The sequence below is a fragment of the Lycium barbarum genome, chromosome 8 (assembly GCF_019175385.1).
Source record: "Lycium barbarum isolate Lr01 chromosome 8, ASM1917538v2, whole genome shotgun sequence".
NCBI classification, from domain to species: Eukaryota; Viridiplantae; Streptophyta; class Magnoliopsida; order Solanales; family Solanaceae; genus Lycium; species Lycium barbarum.
This window is the reverse complement of record NC_083344.1, coordinates 124742601-124762806: the sequence shown is the minus strand read 5'-3', so window position 1 is coordinate 124762806 and position 20206 is coordinate 124742601. Positions and strand designations below refer to the sequence as shown.

General features: G+C 35.3%; 2 protein-coding genes and 1 long non-coding RNA gene across 3 annotated transcripts; all 3 read left to right on the top strand.

Annotated features, from left to right (window-relative positions):
• The first annotated feature begins 6510 nt into the window (after positions 1–6510).
• LOC132608293 (uncharacterized) lies at positions 6511–7305 on the top strand. Its single transcript, XM_060322338.1, has one exon. The coding sequence runs from the start codon at positions 6511–6513 to the stop codon at positions 7303–7305; it is 795 nt and encodes a 264-aa protein (XP_060178321.1).
• A 5059-nt stretch (positions 7306–12364) lies between these two features.
• Positions 12365–13351, top strand: LOC132608292 (uncharacterized mitochondrial protein AtMg00810-like). The gene has a single exon (XM_060322337.1). It carries the CDS (start codon positions 12365–12367, stop codon positions 13349–13351), a length of 987 nt encoding a protein of 328 aa, XP_060178320.1.
• A 1802-nt stretch (positions 13352–15153) lies between these two features.
• On the top strand, positions 15154–18624 carry LOC132605420 (uncharacterized). The gene is made up of 3 exons (XR_009569179.1): positions 15154–15437; positions 18085–18167; positions 18377–18624. It is a non-coding gene; the product is annotated as an uncharacterized LOC132605420 (long non-coding RNA).
• The last annotated feature ends 1582 nt before the right edge of the window (positions 18625–20206 follow it).

The following is a 20206-nucleotide window of genomic DNA, read 5'->3' as shown; positions in this document are numbered from 1 at the left end:
AACAAAATATAGTAGATGTTAGAAGACAAATGAAAAAAGGTACATTTATTATGTATACTAAGACTGCCTATGCCCAGCAGCACGGGCCCAACACTTTAGATTATAGTGCATTTATGTGTATATAGTTGTCTTTGAATAGTGATTTTATATATATATATATATATATATATATATATATATATATTATGTTCAAAATACGATTAATATAACATTGTAGTTTGTGCTCCGTATCTAAAACTTCATTATATTAATGCTTGCTACGAATATAAAATCAGCAAATTTATTAATATTTTTTAAAGAGAAGACTTGTATTTTCCTCTCTTTGAGATAAAACAATAGCAATATTTAAGCATCAGTTGATACTTTCAATTTTAATTCGATTAATTTAAAGGTGTAAAATACTTATTATTTTTTATCAAATTTTGATTTGGATAATTCTAATTCAAATTATTAAATTAATTTTACATGTTTAAAACGAAACAAAGTAGAAATTGATTTTATATTTAAATGAAGAAATACTATTTTTTAATTTTTAGTAAATATTCTCGGTTTAGCTCATTTTACTTGTCATGTTGTCTTTTGCATGGTTTTTTAAGAAAACATCGATTAGAATTATAATTTGATTAATTTACCTTATTCATTATTTGATCTCCATTTGATATTTTTTTTACGACATTAATCTTTTTTCACATTTATTAGAGTAAGAATAAAAATAAAAAAGTAATTAAATTCTATCTTATTTTAAAATATAAATATTTTAAGTATATTTATTTTAGTAAACATAACAAATAAATTACATGGCGGAATAGCAAATACAACAGTTTAATATCTAGATTAGATCTCAGACTAATATAAAAAAATAAAGAAAATTGTATGGTTTGACTACTTAACCTTTTGAAGAAAAGCAATTTCATTTGCTCCCACTAATGGATTGATATGCACGTGGCAATAAATCCATCATTATTGACTTAATGAGATACTTTGAAAATTACATAAATATTGTTTGATTTTTTAATATGGGGTGCACTTTTTTTTTTGGACACTAATAATTTGCACTATTTTTATGCATATATATATATATATATATATATATATATATATACACACTATGTTCAAAACACGATTAATATAACATTGTAGTTTGTACTCCGTATCTAAAACTTTATTATATTAGTGTTTACTACGAATACAAAGTCTGCAATTTTTTTGACATTATTTTTTTTTTAATATGGGGTTCACTTTTTTTTTTTTTTTTTTTTTGATATTGCTTGATTTTGTTAATATGGGGTCCACTTTTTTTTTATCGTGAGTTTGGAGATGGTGGGTTCCACCCTTTATGGGGTGCACTTTTTTTTTTTGGACATTATTAGTTTGCACTATTTTTATGCATATAATATATATACATATACAATGTTTAAAACACGATTAATATAACATTGTAGTTTGTGCTCCGTATCTAAAACTTTATTATATTAGTGTTTGCTACGAATACAAAGTCTGCACTTTTTTTTTTAACATTATATTTTTTTTAATATGGGGTTCACTTTTTTTTTTTTTGATATTGCTTGATTTTGTTAATTCATTGCAAGTTTTTTTTTTTGACATTGTTTGTTTTTTTTAATATGAGATTCACTTTTTTTTATATTGTTTGATTTTGTTAATATAGGGTTCACTTTTTTTTCCCCCGTGAGTTTGGAGATGGTGGGTTCCACTTTTTTTACTTTTTTTTTAATATTGGTTGGTTGGTGTTTAATATGGGGACCACACTTTTTTTTCTATATTGCTTAGTGTTGTTTAGTATGGGGCTCACCCTTTGGACATTATTAGTTTGTGCTATTTTTATGCAAATATATATATATATATATATATATATATATATATATATATATATATATATATTATGTTCAAAACACGATTAATATAACATTGTAGTTTGTGCTCCGTATCTAAAACTTTATTATATTAGTGTTTGCTACGAATACAAAGTCTCCACTTTTTTTTATTTTTTTATTTTTTTATATTGCTTGATTTTGTCAATATGGGATACTATGTTCAAAACACGATTAATATAACATTGTAGTTTGTGTTCCGTATCTAAAACTTTATTATATTAGTGTTTGCTACGAATACAAAGTCTGCACGTTTTTTTTTTGACATTGTTTGTTTTTTTAATATGGGATTAACTTTTTTTTTATATTGTTTGATTTTGTTAATATGAGGTCCATTTTTTTTCCCCGTCAGTTTAAAGATGGTGGGTTCCACTTTTTTTACTTTTTTTTTTTTTAATATTGGTTGGTTGGTGTTTAATATGGGGACCACACTTTTTTTTTAATGCTTAACGGACGACGATCCATTGTTCAAAACTCACTCTTCTATATAGTGATTTTGTTAATATGGGGTTCACTTTTTTTTCCCCTTGAGTTTGGCGATAGTGGGTTCCACTTTTTTTACTTTTTTTTTTTTTTTAATATTGGTTGGTTGGTGTTTAATATGGGGACCACACTTTTTTTTAATGCTTAACGGACGACGATCCATTGTCCAAAACTCACTCTTCTATATAGTGATTTTGTTAATATGGGGTTCACTTTTTTTTTCCCCGTGAGTTTGGCGATGGTGGGTTCCACTTTTTTTACCTTTTTTTTTAATATTGGTTGGTTGGTGTTTAATATGAGGATCACACTTTTTTTTTTATAGTGCTTGGTATTGTTTAGTATGGGTTCACTCTTTTGGACATTATTAGTTTGCACTATTTTTATGCATAATATATATATATATATATATATATATATATATATATATATTATGTTCAAAATACGATTAATATAACATTGTAATTTGTGCTCCGTATCTAAAACTTTATTATATTAGTGTTTGCTACGAATACAAAGTCTCCACTTTTTTTTTTTTTTGACATTATTTGTTTTTTTAATATGGGATTCACTTTTTTTTTTATATTGCTTGATTTTGTCAATATGAGATACTATGTTCAAAACATGATTAATATAACATTGTAGTTTGTGCTCCGTATCTAAAACTTTATTATATTAGTGTTTACTACGAATACAAAGTCTGCATTTTTTTTTTTGACATTGTTTATTTTTTTAATATGGGATTTACTTTTTTTTATATATATTGCTTGATTTTGTTAATATGGGATCCACTTTTTTTTTCCGTGAGTTTAGAGATGGTGGGTTTCACTTTTTTTACTTTTTTTTTTAAATATCGGCTAATGTTTAGTTGGGCCCACACCTTTTTTTTTTTATGGAAAACGGACGACGAAGTGCAAATCCATGCTTCTTAATAGTAGTAAAGTAAAGTAATTTGGGGCGGGGGAGTAATTGAAAAAAGGTACATCAAGTATTGTGCTCTAAAAGCTTCCTTTCATGTGGCATTAACTTCACAAAACTTGAGCTCTACAGCCTTGTTCAATTTGCAAAACTTGAGCCTTTTGTATATTTCAACTTTTGTCTGAAAATAATTTGATTCTTAAAGATTAAAGAACTAAAGAATAAAAAGTAAAAATATAGACTTCATACCCTACTTGTGGCCTGGGGCTCGGTGTACTTTTCTTTTTCGGATGATAATATTATAACTAAATTAATGCTATATGTCAAAACAAAATAAAGGGTAATCATGAACATTATGCCCTTGCATCCAAAGTCAATGAAGTGGATTGAAAATCACGAGGTCTCAAGTTTAATTTTCAGCGACAGCAAAAAATACTTATGTGATTTCTTTCCATTCGTTCAAGCCATGGTAGATAGTATTACATGTTACCTGTGCTGGTGGGAGATAAGTTGTACCCCTAAAATTAATCGAGGTACGCGCAGGATCTGGACACTATAATCATAACGCCCTTTAGGTTATCTGCTTCTTATTATTATTTTTTTGGCTACATTGAAAAATACTAAAAACAAGCATTAAAATCGCTCATAAGCAACATTACTTAAATCAGCGAGGAGCAAAAACTCCATATCTTTAATTGTGTCTCCCAAACCAGCAACTCCTCTTCGTGTCTATGACCTTCACTTGCTAAAAAATAAACAAATAAAGGATGAAAGTATAGATCACCTTATACAATGGAGAATAAACTTTGGAGATGCCAACTTTTGGTGGGATAATTGGTCTAGTAAGGGCCAATTATCACAAAATGGCTCAGCTACTACCTCTATTAATATATGTGTCTCTTCTTTCTTAACAGATGGTACATGGAATATGATCAAACTGCACCAATGCTTACCCCAGATATTGTGGAACACATTTTGGGAGTTAAAATTGGATCTTCTACCTTGGAGGATCAACCAATTTGGACTGCTTCAGTAGATGGGAGATTCACTTGTAACTCTGCATGGCATGCAACTAGGACATGACACTCAAAATCACTGGTGGATAACATGACTTGGCACAAAAAGGAACCTTTCAAAATATCTTTCTTCATCTGGAGACTGCTTAGAAACAAATCTGCAGTGGACTCTAATATCATCAAATCAGGTGTGGCTTTACCCTCAAAATGCTCTTGTTGTGCTTATGGAAATCTGGAGGATCAAGAACATTTGTTCATACAAAGTGACACTGCAAAGGAAGTTTGGTCTCATTTCAACAAGGTGGTTGGTATATCTGCACATGCCACTAATATTAGACATGTTCTAATTCAATGGTGGATTACCAAGGGTAGGAATCCTGACATTGCAAAGAAAGTTTGGTCTCATTTCAACAAGGTGGTTGGTATATCTGCTCATGCCACTAATATTAGACATGTTCTAATTCCATGGTGGATTACCAAGGGTAGGAATCCTCTTATGAAAATTACCCTTCAAGGTATGCCAGCTATTCTTATATGGCAACTATGGAAGGCTAGATGCAAATCTAGATATGAGAACAAGAGAATGAATGCTTACAACATTATCATATCCACCTACGGGTGTCAAATTTGGCCCAAAAGGTGATGGCCCGCCCAACCCGCCCAAAATTTTATGGGTTGGGCTCAAGATAATTTCATATTGGGTTGATTTTAGCTCAAGCCAACACAACCCATTTTAAAGTGATCTCCATTTTAGCCCAATACTAGCCCATTTTTAAGATTTACTTAAATTTGAGTTTATTGCTTGAGATTTACTTTATTTTATTTATTTATACACTTTTCTTGTATTATGTATCTTATGAATTTGTGGTATGTCTAATATGAAGGGAAATATTTTTCACGAAAATATGTTTAATATGAAGGGAAATATTTTTCACGAAAAATGTTTTCCTCAAAAATATTTTTCACGAAAAATTCGCGAAAATATTTTTCGCGAAAAATGTTTTTCTAGAAAATAGACCCTTCAAAAAAACTAGGTCAAGTTGGGCGGGTCATGACCCAGCCCATTTTTAGCCCAATTCAGCCCAACCCATTTCAGCCCAAAGAACTTTTGGGTCAATGTTAGCCCAACCCAGTTATTACCTCAACCCATTTTAATTGGGCCAATTTCAGCTCAACCCGCCCATTTGACACCCCTATATCCACCTATCACCAGTACAATATCATAGCCCATAAACAGTTCAACCACATTTCTCCCAATATGCAATGGAAACAATTCAGTAACTTGATTCAAGATGCAATGCCTACCTTCTCTATTATTCCTGTTGAATGGACCCCTCCTTCTAATCTCTACATGAAACTGAACACTGATGGCAGTTCATGGGGCAATCCTGACCCCAGTGGTAGTGGTGGCGTTGTTAGAGATAGTGATGGGCACATGATTTCAGCTTTTGCTACTACCTTTGGCTAGAGATCAAATAATTTTGCTGAAGCAATGACCCTATTGATTGGTGTGACTTGGTGCTCCAGTAATGGCATACAGAAGTTGGAGATTGAGAGTGACTCCCAACTCCTAGTTAACTGGATTCTTGGAAAGTCAAATCCATCTTGGAACCTTTATGAATCTTCTCAACAATTTTGATCATTTGCAAATCAACCACTGCTATAGAGAAGGCAACAATGTTGCAGACAAACTTGCTAACTTTGGTGTGTTCAATACTCCTTCTCAAATGCCTAAAGAAGCAATTGGAGAGCTTAATGTTGACAGGATGCAACTTCCATCATTTATAAGGAGAATCATTCAGAATTCCTTCTCAGTAGATAGGAACATGGCTAGAATATATAATTTTGATATATCTTAACTTGTTGTAGATAGAGGGGTGATATAACCTCACATAGTATATATCCGTTTGTTAGAATATTATGTAAATATTTAGTTACCATCTTTATTGATGTAAATATATTAGAAGAATATTCTAGGCCACCATGTAAATATATTAGAAGAATATTTAGTTACCATTATGGTTAAGTGTACATTTAGTTACCTTCATTATAACCTAGGATCTTTGTATATATGCACATGTTGACAAAGATTAAGGAAAGCATATTATTACCTTCTTACATGGTATCAGACTAGGGCACGGTTCTGCTCCTCTCTCTTCCTCCATCTCTGCGTCAACATCATCATCTTTCTCCTACAATCAGCCACCATGACTGATTCCTCCTCATATGACTCCACCAAGTCCTTCTTCCACCCAGCTTTGGCTGTCTCCAACATCAAAAATCACATCTCCATTACTTTTGAGATGGAAAACGTCCAATATAGGACATGGGCGGAACTCTTTAAAATCCACGCCAAGTCCCACAGAGTCCTTCACCATATCATTCCACCGGAGTCCGGGAAAGAAAAGGTGCCCAAAACCGATGTTGAAAAAGAGTTATGGTCGACTCTTGATGCCACGGTTCTTCAATGGATTTATGCAACCATCTCTACTGACCTATTGCATACTATCCTTGAACCCGACTCCACGGCTATGAAAGCTTGGAATAGGTTGCGTGACATATTCCAAGACAACAAAAATTCTCGAGCTGTCACTCTTGAGCATGAATTTTCTCACACTAATATGGAGGATTTTCCTAATGCTTCCGCGTATTGTCAACGACTCAAGATTCTATCCAATCAACTCAAGAACGTCGGTGCTCCAGTCTCCAACAATTGCTTCGTCCTTCAAATGGTAGTCGGACTCACTGACGCCTATAAGGGGGTGGGTACACTCATTCGTCAAAGCAATCCTCTTCCTCTCTTCTATCAAGCCCGTTCCATGCTCATTCTTGAAGAAACAGGTTTCACCAAACAGCTTGCCACGGGATCCGCTAATGCCATGATTGCTCGGGATTACGACGATAATCACTCTTCTAGAAATAACCACCCAAACCGTCAGAATAACAGTGGTAAAAGGCATCAAAACCGCAGCAACAATGGTGGAAAGAACCGTGGCAAATGAGGTGGAAATAGGGGCAGCAACAACCGAAACAGTGGTAGTTTCGGTGGTGGTCGCGGCAGCTGGCAGCAGCACCACGACCAGCAGCAACAGTGGCAGCAGCCTTGGATGGGGAATGCACAGCAATGGCAGTGGCCCTACATGCCGTGGCCTGTGCCTCCTTGTCCGTATCCAACTACTCCATGGCCATGGACCAACACTCAACAGAGGCAGGCTGGCATACTTGGGCCACATCCACCACAAGCTTACTCTACCAACTTTCAGCCCACTCCAACCGATATCGAGGCAGCGATGCATACACTTGGGCTTACTCCTCCGGATGCAAATTGGTACATGGATACCGTAGCCACTTCTCATATGACATCCGCGCAAGGTAATCTCTCGTCTTATTTTAATTTGAGCAATAATCGTGGTATAATTGTCGGAAATGGTCATTCAATTCCAATTCGTGGTTATGGTCATACCAACTTAGCTCCCCCCAACCCACCTTTAGCCTTAAAAAATGTTCTTCATGCTCCTAATCTTATCAAGAACCTAGTCTCAGTTCAAAAATTCACCATAGATAACTCAGTTTCTGTTGAATTTGAACCTTTTGGTTTTTCTGTGAAGGATTACCGGACGGGGATGCATCTAATGTGATGTGATAGTCGGGGCGATCTTTATCCCATCACCACTAGACCACCATCGTCTTTTACAGCTTTAACTTCATCTATGTGGCATGATCGCTTAGGTCAGCCGGGAGCACCTGTTTTAGACTCCCTTAGGCAAAATAAATTTATTAAATTTAATGGACCGATTAAGTCTCATGTTTGTCATTCCTGCACTCTTGGAAAACAGATTAAATTGCCATTTGTTGCATCTCATTCACAAACATGTATGCCATTTGATATTATCCATAGTGATCTTTGGACATCTCCCGTTTTGAGCTCTTCGGGCCACAAATATTATGTTTTTTTCTTGGATGATTACTCTAATTTTTTGTGGACATTTCCCTTATCAACTAAGTCTCAAACGTTACCCACTTTCTTAGTCTTTCGAAATTTCATTCGCACTCAATTTGAACGAAAAATAAAGAGCATTCAATGTGATAATGGTAGGGAATTTGATAACGGTCCATTCTGGGAGTTTTGTAAATCTAATGGCTTGTCTTTTCGCCTCTCCTGTCCTCATACCTCATCATAAAATGGAAAGGCCGAAAGAAAAATTCGAACAATAAACAACATGGTTCGTACTTTACTCACTCATGCGTTTTTACCTCCTTCTTTTTGGCATCATGCATTACAAATGGCCACCTACCTCCTCAACATTCTTCCTCATAAAGGATTAGCCTATCAATATCCTCTCAAAGTACTCTATCACAAAGACCCATCCTATTCTCATCTTCGGGTGTTCGGTTGCCTATGTTACCCCCGATTCCCATCTAACACCATTAACAAGCTTCAAGCCCGTTCCACCCCATGTGTGTTCTTAGCCTATCCATCCCATCATTGTGGTTACAAATGTTATCATTTATCATCCAAGAAAATCATCATAAGTCGTCATGTCGTGTTCGATGAAACCCAATTTCCTTTTGCTAAGCTACATACTGCCTTAGACCATCACCATTATGATTTTCTGGATGATGGACCCTCTCCTTATGTAGTACACTATTTAGCCTCGCAAAACAACCCACCTTCTAGCGACCATACTCCGCTTCCCACTGGTCCTAGCAGCCCACCACCCACGGCCACATCTGTCTCACCCTCAGTTGCTACTGCCAGCCCCCGTCCGCCACAGTCCATTGTCCTCTCCCAGTCCAAAAACCGATCACTAGGAGTTAACATGGTACTGTCAAGCCTAACCCAAAATACAACTTCATCACTCATGCGTCTAAATCTCCCCTTCCTCGTAACCCCGTGTCTGCCTTACGTGACCCGAATTGGAAAATGGCTATGGAAGATGAATATAAGGCTCTTATTAAAAATAAGACGCGGGAGTTAGTGCCTCGCCCACCTAATGTGCATGTTATTCGGTCTATGTGGATTTTTAGACATAAAGAACACTCTGACGGTTCCTTTGAGAGGCATAAAGCCCGACTTGTAGGTGATGGCAAAACTCAACAAGTTGGCGTGGATTGTGGTGATACTTTTAGCCCAGTGGTGAAATCGGCGACCATCCGCACTGTTCTCAGTCTAGCTCTCTCTAATGCTTGGCATATTCACCAACTTGATGTGAAAAATGCATTCTTACATGGCGAACTCGAGGAAACTGTCTACATGCATCAACCCGCGGGTTTCCGAGACCCTACACTGTCACACCCCTACCAGGAGTATGACGGGCTCCGACCTGTAGGCCGGGAACCACCGGACTTATCCATTACTTTGAACGTTATAAACCATAACCCCAAAGAACACTTGCACGCAGAAAAGGCCCAACATAGGAATATCCGATTATTCAACACGTTTGTACATATGCGGACCGACAAGGTCGCCACAACATAACGCATATCATAAAGCCGACAAGGCTAACAGTAAGGTATCAAGAGCTCAAAATAAGGCCGACAAGGCCACCAATATATTATACCACAGCATGAACCGGTGGAGATACAAAACATCTAACTGTATATACACGTCTACGAGCCTCTACATGGAATACAAATGATCATAAGGACAATACCAAGTAGACTGCAGCTCCGAAGAAAGTGGAGTGCTCCTGAGAATCCGCTGATAGAAGACCTACGGGTCTGATCCGTCTCCCTGCCTACCCGCGGGCATGAGCGCAGCGTCCACAAGAAGGGACGTCAGTACGAATAATGTACTGAGTATGTAAGGCATGACTAACAACATAATATAGATATGAAAGGTAACATGGAATAAGAGAGATAACCTGTACATCTGAATGCCTCATAAGGCGGATGTCATGCATGCTTAGCCCTTAAAAAAAACATTTCTATACATATACATAGTACCATGCCCGGCCATTAAGGCTCGGTGTCATATATATAGTATCATGCCCGGCCATTAAGGCTCGGTGTTATCATCATTAGCCCGCGTCCGGGCCTCCGGCATCCGGGGTAATATCATAACATGCCCACTGCAGTGGTGTGCACATCTACGTGCTATGCCCGACCGACTATAGCGCGGCGCGGTGTGAGAAAATACATACATATATATATAAAGCATGCATAAGAGCCCAATCAAAAGCCACAACTATATCGGAGTGACGTAAGGTCGGTAGCCTCCGATTATATTATGGATCAATTATCTTCGTTTATCCCACCTTGAAGGAACAAGGGTCATGAGGTAAGATTACCAACAATGAAGAAAATTAAGAAATTTCAAAGTAAGATCAATCACCTCATAATAATATAAAGCTCATGTACATGGAAATCTCTATGAATAAAAATCATCTCATAGTAACATGAAATCCGTATGCCTTGGAGCTTGGATAAATAAATCCCTCATAATCATCATCATGGTTATCATAAAAAAAATTATTCATCTTTGCCATCATAAAAACTTTAAGAGTCATGAATCTCTAACATTCTTGGAAATGAAATTTTTTATGGAATTCATGCATGGTTTGATAGGAAAAGAATCATGCCTTTAGAAGTTCAATAACATCATAAGGATCACGAAATTCGTGGACTTCTAGCATTTGTGGAACCAATGATATTATAGGTATGACACAAAGGTTTATAACAAAGGATCATGCCTTTAGAAAGAAAGGAACTAGCCTTAACATACCTAGAAGATAATTTCTCGACTTCCAACTTACTTCCTGTCTTGCAATTCACTTAAGATTATTCGTAGCCTCGTAATCTACATATACAACCATTCATACTATTGTTAGGATCATCATCATACGCTCGTCTTAAGCCCTTAATTAAAATCCCATTTAGATTCTATCGAAATTCGGGCAGCATCTCCCCTGTTTATATGCCTAGCCCGAAATCATAATATCAACAACCAATCAACAACAACAATACCAACATCCTCAATATTATACAAGATGAATATATATATATTCATCCAAAATTCTCTTCAAACCTCAATCCATAAGCCAACAATATCAACACAACAAACCATAACTTTTATTCTTGCAAATACTCCTTAATCAATGTTGATAAAGAAAAAGATTCAAGGATTCATACCTTATATTTACTAAAGTGGCAAGATCTTCAATATTTACTTGTTCCCAAGCTAACTCCAACTCAAAATGAAATTATAATCGCGTCTACACGTTGTCCGGTCCTCGATTCATACTCCTTAACTTGAATTTTACCCAAAATCCTCACTTCTATGTGCTACAAAAGCCCTCTTTGTTGGCTGAAGTTTCTGGATTTTTTTTGAGAATTAGGATGAAGAAAAATGGGATTTTAACCCCTTTTCTAGTGGCTAAGGTCGGCTGCACTGTAGCAGTACTGTAGCGGTACTGTAGCAGCTCTGTTTCTGCTTTGCCAGCTCAGTTTGTAACGTCCATAATTCTCTACTCTGAGGTCCTATCGATGAGCGGTTTGTTGAATTAGAAACTAGACTCGGCAAACTTCATTTTAGGCTTTTGAAACACCTTAAAACTCCTAATATACTAGGAGATATGCCCCTCCAAAGTTGACTAAAAATCTGCCCAACATTTCTCAAATTTTCGTCAAACTTATTTTCTTCAATTTGCTTGATCTCGAAATCTTCCGAAACTCTCCATACATGATATTTATCATTTATTATACTTGATAATGGTCATGTTCTTGTGTTTCAAAATAGTCTTTCCCGATTACGACTTACGAGATCGTAATTCATCCTTTACTCCATTGTTACGTACTTCCCATGGCTTGTACCTTCCAAAACATCATGGGACGTCTCCGATACTCCATTACTACGGTGATGTACGTGTCATGCTCATGCTCTGAAAGTGCGGGGTGTAACATACACATCCTGACTATGTCTGCTTACTAAAGAAGTCCTTATATGGCCTCAAGCAAGCTCCCCGGGCCTGGTACTAACGATTTGCTGACTATGTTTCTAGTATTGGTTTCACCCACAGCAAGTCTGATCATTCTTTGTTCATCTACCGAAAAGGTATTGATATGGCGTATCTTCTTTTGTATGTGGATGATATCATCTTAACTACCTCCTGTGATGATCTTCGTAAGTTTATCATGACACTTCTCAACTCTGAATTTGCTATGAAGGATTTGGGACCACTCAGTTATTTCTTGGGAATAGTAGTTACTCGTCATGCAGGTGGTTTATTTTTATCTCAAAAGAAGTACGCCGAAGAGATCATAGAACGAGCTAGCATGTCGTCTTGTAGGCCAAGTGCCACGCCAGTTGACACCAAACCGAAGTTAAGTGCCACCTCTACCTCACCATTTAAGGATCCTTCACTTTATCGCAGCCTGGCAGGTGCACTGCAATATCTCACGTTCACGAGACCAAACATTTCGTATGTTGTGCAACAAATTTGTCTATTCATGCATAACCCGATGGAGGTCCACATGAATGCTCTCAAACGTATTATGCGCTATATTAAAGGCACCCTTGATCATAGCTTGGATCTTTATCCATCTAAACCCACCACTCTCATTTCGTATACGGATGCAGATTGGGGTGGTTGTCCGGATACCAGGCGTTCGACTTCTGGTTATTGTGTCTTTCTTGGTGATAATCTCATTTCTTGGTCCGCCAAGCGGCAGGCCACCATGTCTCGATCTAGTGCGGACGCCGAATATCGAGGGGTAGCCAATGTTGTTGCTGAGTCTTGTTGGCTATGCAATCTGCTTCTAGAACTTCATTGTCCAATACGAAAGGCTACGTTGGTGTACTGTGATAATGTTAGTGCCATATATCTATCTAGCAATCCTGTTCAACATCAACGCACTAAGCATATCGAGATGGATATTCACTTCGTCCGAGAACAAGTTGATCGTGGTCATGTACGTGTCCTACATGTCCCATCACGCTATCAGATCGCGGATATATTTACTAAGGGTCTTCCCTTGGTTCTATTTGAAGATTTTCGCGACAGCCTAAGCGTCTGCAAACCTCCCGCTTCGAATGCGGGGGTGTGTTAGAATATTATGTAAATATTTAGTTACCATCTTTATTGATGTAAATATATTAGAAGAATATTCTAGGCCACCATGTAAATATATTAGAAGAATATTTAGAGCCCGTTTGGATTGGCTTATAAGCTGTTTTCAACTTTTTTGAGTGTTTGACTGACCAACTTAAAGTCATTTTGTGCTTAAAATAAGCTCAAAAAAATAATTGGGTTCATTTGACTTAGCTTATCTAAAGCAGCTTATAAGTCAAAAAAAAAGTTAGACTACCCCAACTTATTTTTTTTAGCTTATAAGCTGTTTGCAGCTTATAGGCATAAGTCCATCCAAACAGGCTCTTAGTTACTATTATGGTTAGGTATATATTTAGTTATCTTCATTATAGCCTAGGATCTTTTTATATATGCACATGTTAGACAAAGATTAAGGCAAGCAGATTATTACCTTCTTACACTGTTTTTTGAGAGCTAAATGGAAATCCTACCATATTGTGAATGGAGTGTGTTCCATTCGGTTGGTAGCTGGGTAGTTAATACCCCTTTTTGTGTACTTTACTTTGATTAATAAAATGTCCTGCCACTATGATGGGGGAAATTAAAAAAAAAAAGGATATACGAAATTTTCATAAACTTTCTTTGCTAGGCCTACTTTATTTTTCGCACGTCATCAGACTAACAAAAAATTGGTGAGATTTGGAAATGAAATCCATTATAAGGAGGATATAATATAGAAGAACTTTTGACCAATTAACCATTGGGTAGAACATGAGTCATCGATCTTCTTCCAAAAGAGCATTACGTAATCAAATTAATTAATGGTACAACAAGCTTTAACTACTTAATATATACTGCTCATGTCACCTGAGAGAGCGTTAATATTCTATTCAGATAAATAATAAGTACAGAATAAAACTAATAATTAGATTTTAAGCCCACCTTGGAAGACAATATGTCGCAATATTGAAAAATGAAGCATAAACCATATTAGTATTATTTTAGACGTTGAAGTTCAATTGATTGTATAGTATGTAGTATAATCAAATGTAGCATGGTTGGGGGAAACGAAAAAGTTGAACTTTGCCAGAAAAAGGAAAAATATACGCACTTTGGTTGTTGCATAACAGTACTTCTTATAGAAGTTATAACTTCTATACATTTTGACTGTGTTAAAGAAATTTTACATTATCAAATCACTAAAAGGTAATAAAATATATGATATAATAAGCGAAACTAGTAACTTGAATAAAATAATAATCTGTTACAGTTAAAACCGATTGTATAAAAATTCATTGTACTGCTAGTACATATAAATTAGATTCAATTAATTAATATAGTAGTAGCTAGGATTGCAAAGGGTGGCAATATAATTTTGAAGAAATTATGAGACGCCAATGGCATATCCTTAGGAAGATGCTTACCTTGCTTTCTTTTGCTCTTACTTTACCCAAAAGTGACCACACATTCACTCAAGTCAATTCACCCTTTTGTTACCCACATGACCAACAAAAATAAGAAAAAGATTTACTCGTGATTTAAACTTTGTTGCGTTTAATCTTTAGGATTTTTTGTATTGAACTCATTAATTTATTTTTTAAAATTATGGGTTCAGATATGCTATTTGTCACAATTTTAGTAAATTTTAAACATAAGATTATGCTCCTATGTTGAAAATATTGAGGTTAGACGAATCTGATGCTGCAACGCTACATCCGCCTCTGTTGACACTTAATATTTATTGCTAGTAATATCAATAATTGTAGTTAATAAATACATATACTCGCCTAAATTTTATCATTTTACCATTTGGTTTTTTTCAACTAATAATACCATGATGTCCACATGCCTCTATAAACAACTAGTCAAACCTTCCTAACCAAACCCTCCATCCCACCTCTCTCTCTCTCTCTCTCTCTTTAGACTGTTGCTTTGTGTTTGAGTTCTTGATCATGAGATGCTACCCTTTTGCCACCATCTCCGGTGGCAAAGGGGTGGTAGCTAAAGATGGATTTCGCCCGTTTGTCTGTAGGAGCAGGTGGCTATTGTTGACAAATTATTGTTAGAGGTCATCGAGCTGATCTGCTTTTATCTTAGTTCCCACGGTAAGGAAATTGCCATTTTCTTTGGTGATTATGTTCTAGTTATGAAGGGCAACTTTTATCCTTTGGCATTTTCACTTCCCTTTGAGTACTCTCTCTATGAGCTCGAGTGGAAGTTATAGTTAAATAATCTCAAGGGCAAGTAGGATTTGTTCTAAACCTATATGTACTTTGTTGAACATGTGTAATGTTGTGTAATTTGGTTAGAACTTGTTGAACATGTTTTATGTATTTGGCCTTTGGCTATAATAATGATGAAAGTATTGCTTTCTATTAATATTGTTTGAGAGTACTTTTTTTTTTTGTCAGTGTTTACATGGTGGTTAACTTCGTACGTCATATTCACGTATAGATGTTGTAATATAATCTATAAATGAAGAGGAAATGTAATGTATTGTTTAAAAATAAAAGGTTGATAACTTCAATTATCCCTTTTATCACGTGATTTGAAGTGTACGTATTTTCGTGTGTCGTCTCACGATTAGTTTTGTTAAGCCGTTAGTCACTATCATAATTGGTACTAGTTTAATACTTAGCGTATTGCATTTTATGTTGTCGTAGAATACCTTGGGTATAATAACTTGAATGGAATTATTCTCTTATCAAGTGATTGCAAGTGTAGATTTTCATTTGTGCCAATTTCTGACTCAGACACTTTCCGCTTTTTTCTTAAATGTAATTATTACGTAAAGACTTAAAGAATATATTGGCATCCACGTTTTATCATGTTAAAAGAGCAATAGTCCCAAAATATAAGAAAAGTAACCAATAGAGTGTGAGTGTAACCGAATAGCAGCAAAATTAAGGTTTTTCTTAAGATAAAATGAAGTAATAGGAAATTTATTGTGTAAACAATATAGTGTAAGCATCACTAATATGATCTTTAAATCTGGATAAATCACATTAATCGTTTAGAGTCTACAAATTTTGCATTTCAACTGGGTAATGAAACGCCAAATGTCCCCTTCGTCACACTTTGAAAGTTATGAGATATATCATGTCATTTTACCGTTTGCTAATCCATCATGTTGGGATCATTTTCATGCATTCGAGTAATTTATTTCCTTCGATAAATCATTACTCTTAAAAATTGAGTGTATGATCATTGTTCATGGTAAGTGATTTAAGTCGAAGTGATATATATGTATCGGAGTATCCCAATCGCTATCCACAACAGACTCGACTATGTCTAGTACTAATAGAATTCTATAAGGCTTTATCTTCTAGGACCTTATTCTCTACTAGTTAATCTAGGACTCTAAGTTGTATAATTGTATATATGTATGCCACTGCTGTACGTATCAGGAAGAGGAAGTAATTGTCTTGTTTTGTATTCAATCGTGTGAGTTGTGTATTGACAATATGAAACAGATAATTCATATTAAATATTTCATCTCGTATTGTTGATGTGTTCAGTAGTACTAAATATGGTTGATAATTTTTCATTTAAGGTGAATCGCATAAGTCGTTTGGAGTCTATACAAATTTTACATTTCAACTATGGAAGAAAACATCAATATCCGAGTCGTCATATTTTCAGAGTTATGAGTCTCATATGTTATTTTTTTGTTTTGCTAATGTACCTTTTTTGATTTTGTAAAATACTAATTAGACACCAAGTAAGCATGATACTTCATTGAGTAAATTTAACCAAGTTGATCATTTATGTTTCTTGTTGGAAATTCATAGATGGAAAAACATATGGGTACATAATATGTTGTTAGATATGTTAATTAAGTGGTCATATATTAAGCTTATTGACAATTAAATAATATGCAAATGATTTCATAGCAGCTTTCATGATTTGAGTGCAACAACACACAAAGTAGATCATTTGTTAAATAACAAAGAGTGGGGGTAAAAAGAAAATTGATAAATTTCACCAAATCGATAATCTAAATCAAACCGAGAAAAAAACCCGACAAGTGGTTTGATTTGACTTGGTTTGTTATTGGAACAAAAAAACTCGATCATAATTCGTTTAGTTTGGTTTAAATTAGAAAAAGTCAAACCGAACCTGCTATAAACTTGCTAAGAATAGTTTTATCCGTATGTTCTTAGCTAAAACGCATTGCATGATGTCATATGGTAATGCATGTTAATCATCTTGTCAGCACTTTCAACCATTATTCTGCTCTTTAGGAATTTTTAACAAGTTTTATTGCCCTTTTACCTCTATATTGGTGGAAACCCAGTTGTTTCATTCTTGGATATGTTCTTCAGAGGTAAAATCTAAGAGCTTTTTCCGATCTTTTACACTCTTTTTTGTTACTGTTATTGACCTTTTTTGGAAATTTAATTCCTTTAAGTTGTTTATATAGTTTTTTGCATCCCCACTATAGGACATCCCATGTTCGACTTGATCTCTAAGTTCTCTAACAACCATTTTCAATGATTTGTTTATTCTTTATTCCTGTTTATGCGGATATATGGATCTACCTTTTCCACTTTGGCTTTGCTTAAATTAAGCATACAATTTGGAGGGAGCTTTCTGGTAAAATATATTGTCCCACCATCTCCTTTTTTTTGGGTTGCATAAACATTTCAAGTCTCATTTTAATCTATTGAAGTGTTTTCTTCCTGCCTCGGAAAATATCACTAGTACAGAAAATAATTTGTCTTCGCTGTCTTTTTTATTTTTTCTCTCCAGGCATGGGAAAGAGCCGAAGAATTTGATCCTGAAAGATTCGACTTGGAAGGTCCAGTTCCAAACGAAACGAATACTGACTTTAGGTATTCATTTCTGCCTCGCCTTTTCTTTTTCCTATTCAGTTTATACACAGCTTGTCTGAGTAGTGCAAGAGCCATGGAAACAGCTTCTTGCAGAAATGCAAGATAAGGCTGCGTACAATAGATTCTTGTGGTCCGGCCCTTCCTCAGACCCTGCGCATAGCGAGAGCTTAGTGCACCGGCTGCCTTTTTTTTATATTTACTTGTTGCAGATTCATCCCGTTTAGTGGAGGGCCACGAAAATGTGTTGGTGATCAATTTGCCTTGTTGGAAGCTACAGTTGCTCTTGCGATATTGTTGCAGAACTTCTCGTTCGAGTTGATTCCAGATCAAAATATTAGCATGACTACTGGAGCAACCATTCATACGACAAACGCAAGATTCTCACCTAAAAAGCGAGCTATTTTTATTGTTATAAGATGTGTAACGAGTTCTCACGATGTAAATTATTATGTCTTTCCCAATGCAGGGTTTATACATGAAAGTGAAGCAAAGGCAAAAAGAATCTGTTTTGGCTGCTGCTCTGTAAATTTTGTCACAAGAGAAAAATTATCTTGATTCTTTAGATAGACCGGACAAAATTGAATAACATTTATATATATCTTTCAAATATTTACATCAAAATGTAAGGTCACAACAGTACATGAATCATGTTCTTAACTCGACGATAACTGGAGAAAGACTACGAGAACGTGTATTGATGATTGCCAAGACAAAAATCATTCTATTAGATTTATCAGTATTGCATAATATTATATTTTTGCTCTGGCATTGTCGTCTATTTTTCTATGAGAACATATTCATGCCAAAAATGCCAGATTAGCCATAATATGCCTGTAAAGTTGTTGCAGATGAATTTATTGTTTTCTGTTTGAACTCTATATGTGCGTGTGTTTTGTGTAATAATTATGTATTCATGATAAAAAAAAATAGTGAATGCAGTTGTACTTACGGTCATCTAATTTAATATCTCAAATGACCTAACACCCAGAAACGAAAGGGGTAAAAACAAAAACAAAATATTGTAGATGTTAGAAGACAAATGAAAAAAGGTACATACATTATGTATATTTGGGGTGGGGGAGTAATTGAAAAAAGGCACATCAAGTATTGTGCTCTAAAATCTTCCTTTCATGTGTCATTAACTTCACAAAACTTGAGCTGTACAGCCTTGTTCAATTTGCAAAACTTGAGCCTTTTACATATTTCAACTTTTGTCTGAAAATAATTTGATTCTTAAAGATTAAAGAACTAAAGAACAAAAAGAATATGGAGTATACCTCAAACCCTACTTATGGCCTGGGGCTCCGTGTACTTTTCTTTTTCAGATGATAATATTATAACCAAATTAATGCTATATGTCAAAACAAAATAAAGGGTAATCATGAACATTATGCCCTTGCATCCAAAGTAGGGTTGTGCATATTAACGGTTAAACTAATAACCCGAATCAGTTAATGGCTTATTGGGTTAATGGATTAATCATTCGGGTAACGGGTGGTGCCCTGTGGTTATTGGCTTATTGGATCGGGTCACGGTTTGACCATTTTTGTTATCGGGTTACCCGATAACTAATTATTTAATTATAATTTTACCCTTTCGTATATAAAGTCACTTGGAGAGTTGGACTAGGGTTACTTGACTTCCATTTCATAAACGACGCTTTCAGTTTTACCCTTTCCTCTCTAGTCTTAACTCTCAAGTGGCCTGGTCTTTATATCAATTCATGTGTGAAGCTTTTAGTGAGAAAGTTGTTGCAATTTCATGAGGTGCATTTTATATGGTCAAGCCAGTAGCTAATGCAAGTAATGTTGTTAGCCTGTTATGTTGTTGTTGTACAAAGTGCTGCAGTAATGAAAAGTATTAGTAAGGAATTTGATGAGTACAAAAAGTTCAAAGTAGCTGTTGTAGATAATGCTATCAAAGATGGTAAGAGTAAGAATTAGTAGAGGCACTTGACTGAATTGGAAGTTTAGTTTGGTTGGTTAATTGTCTGTAACTAAGTTTCGTGCTATTGTTCTTGTTTTTGTTATGTAGCTATC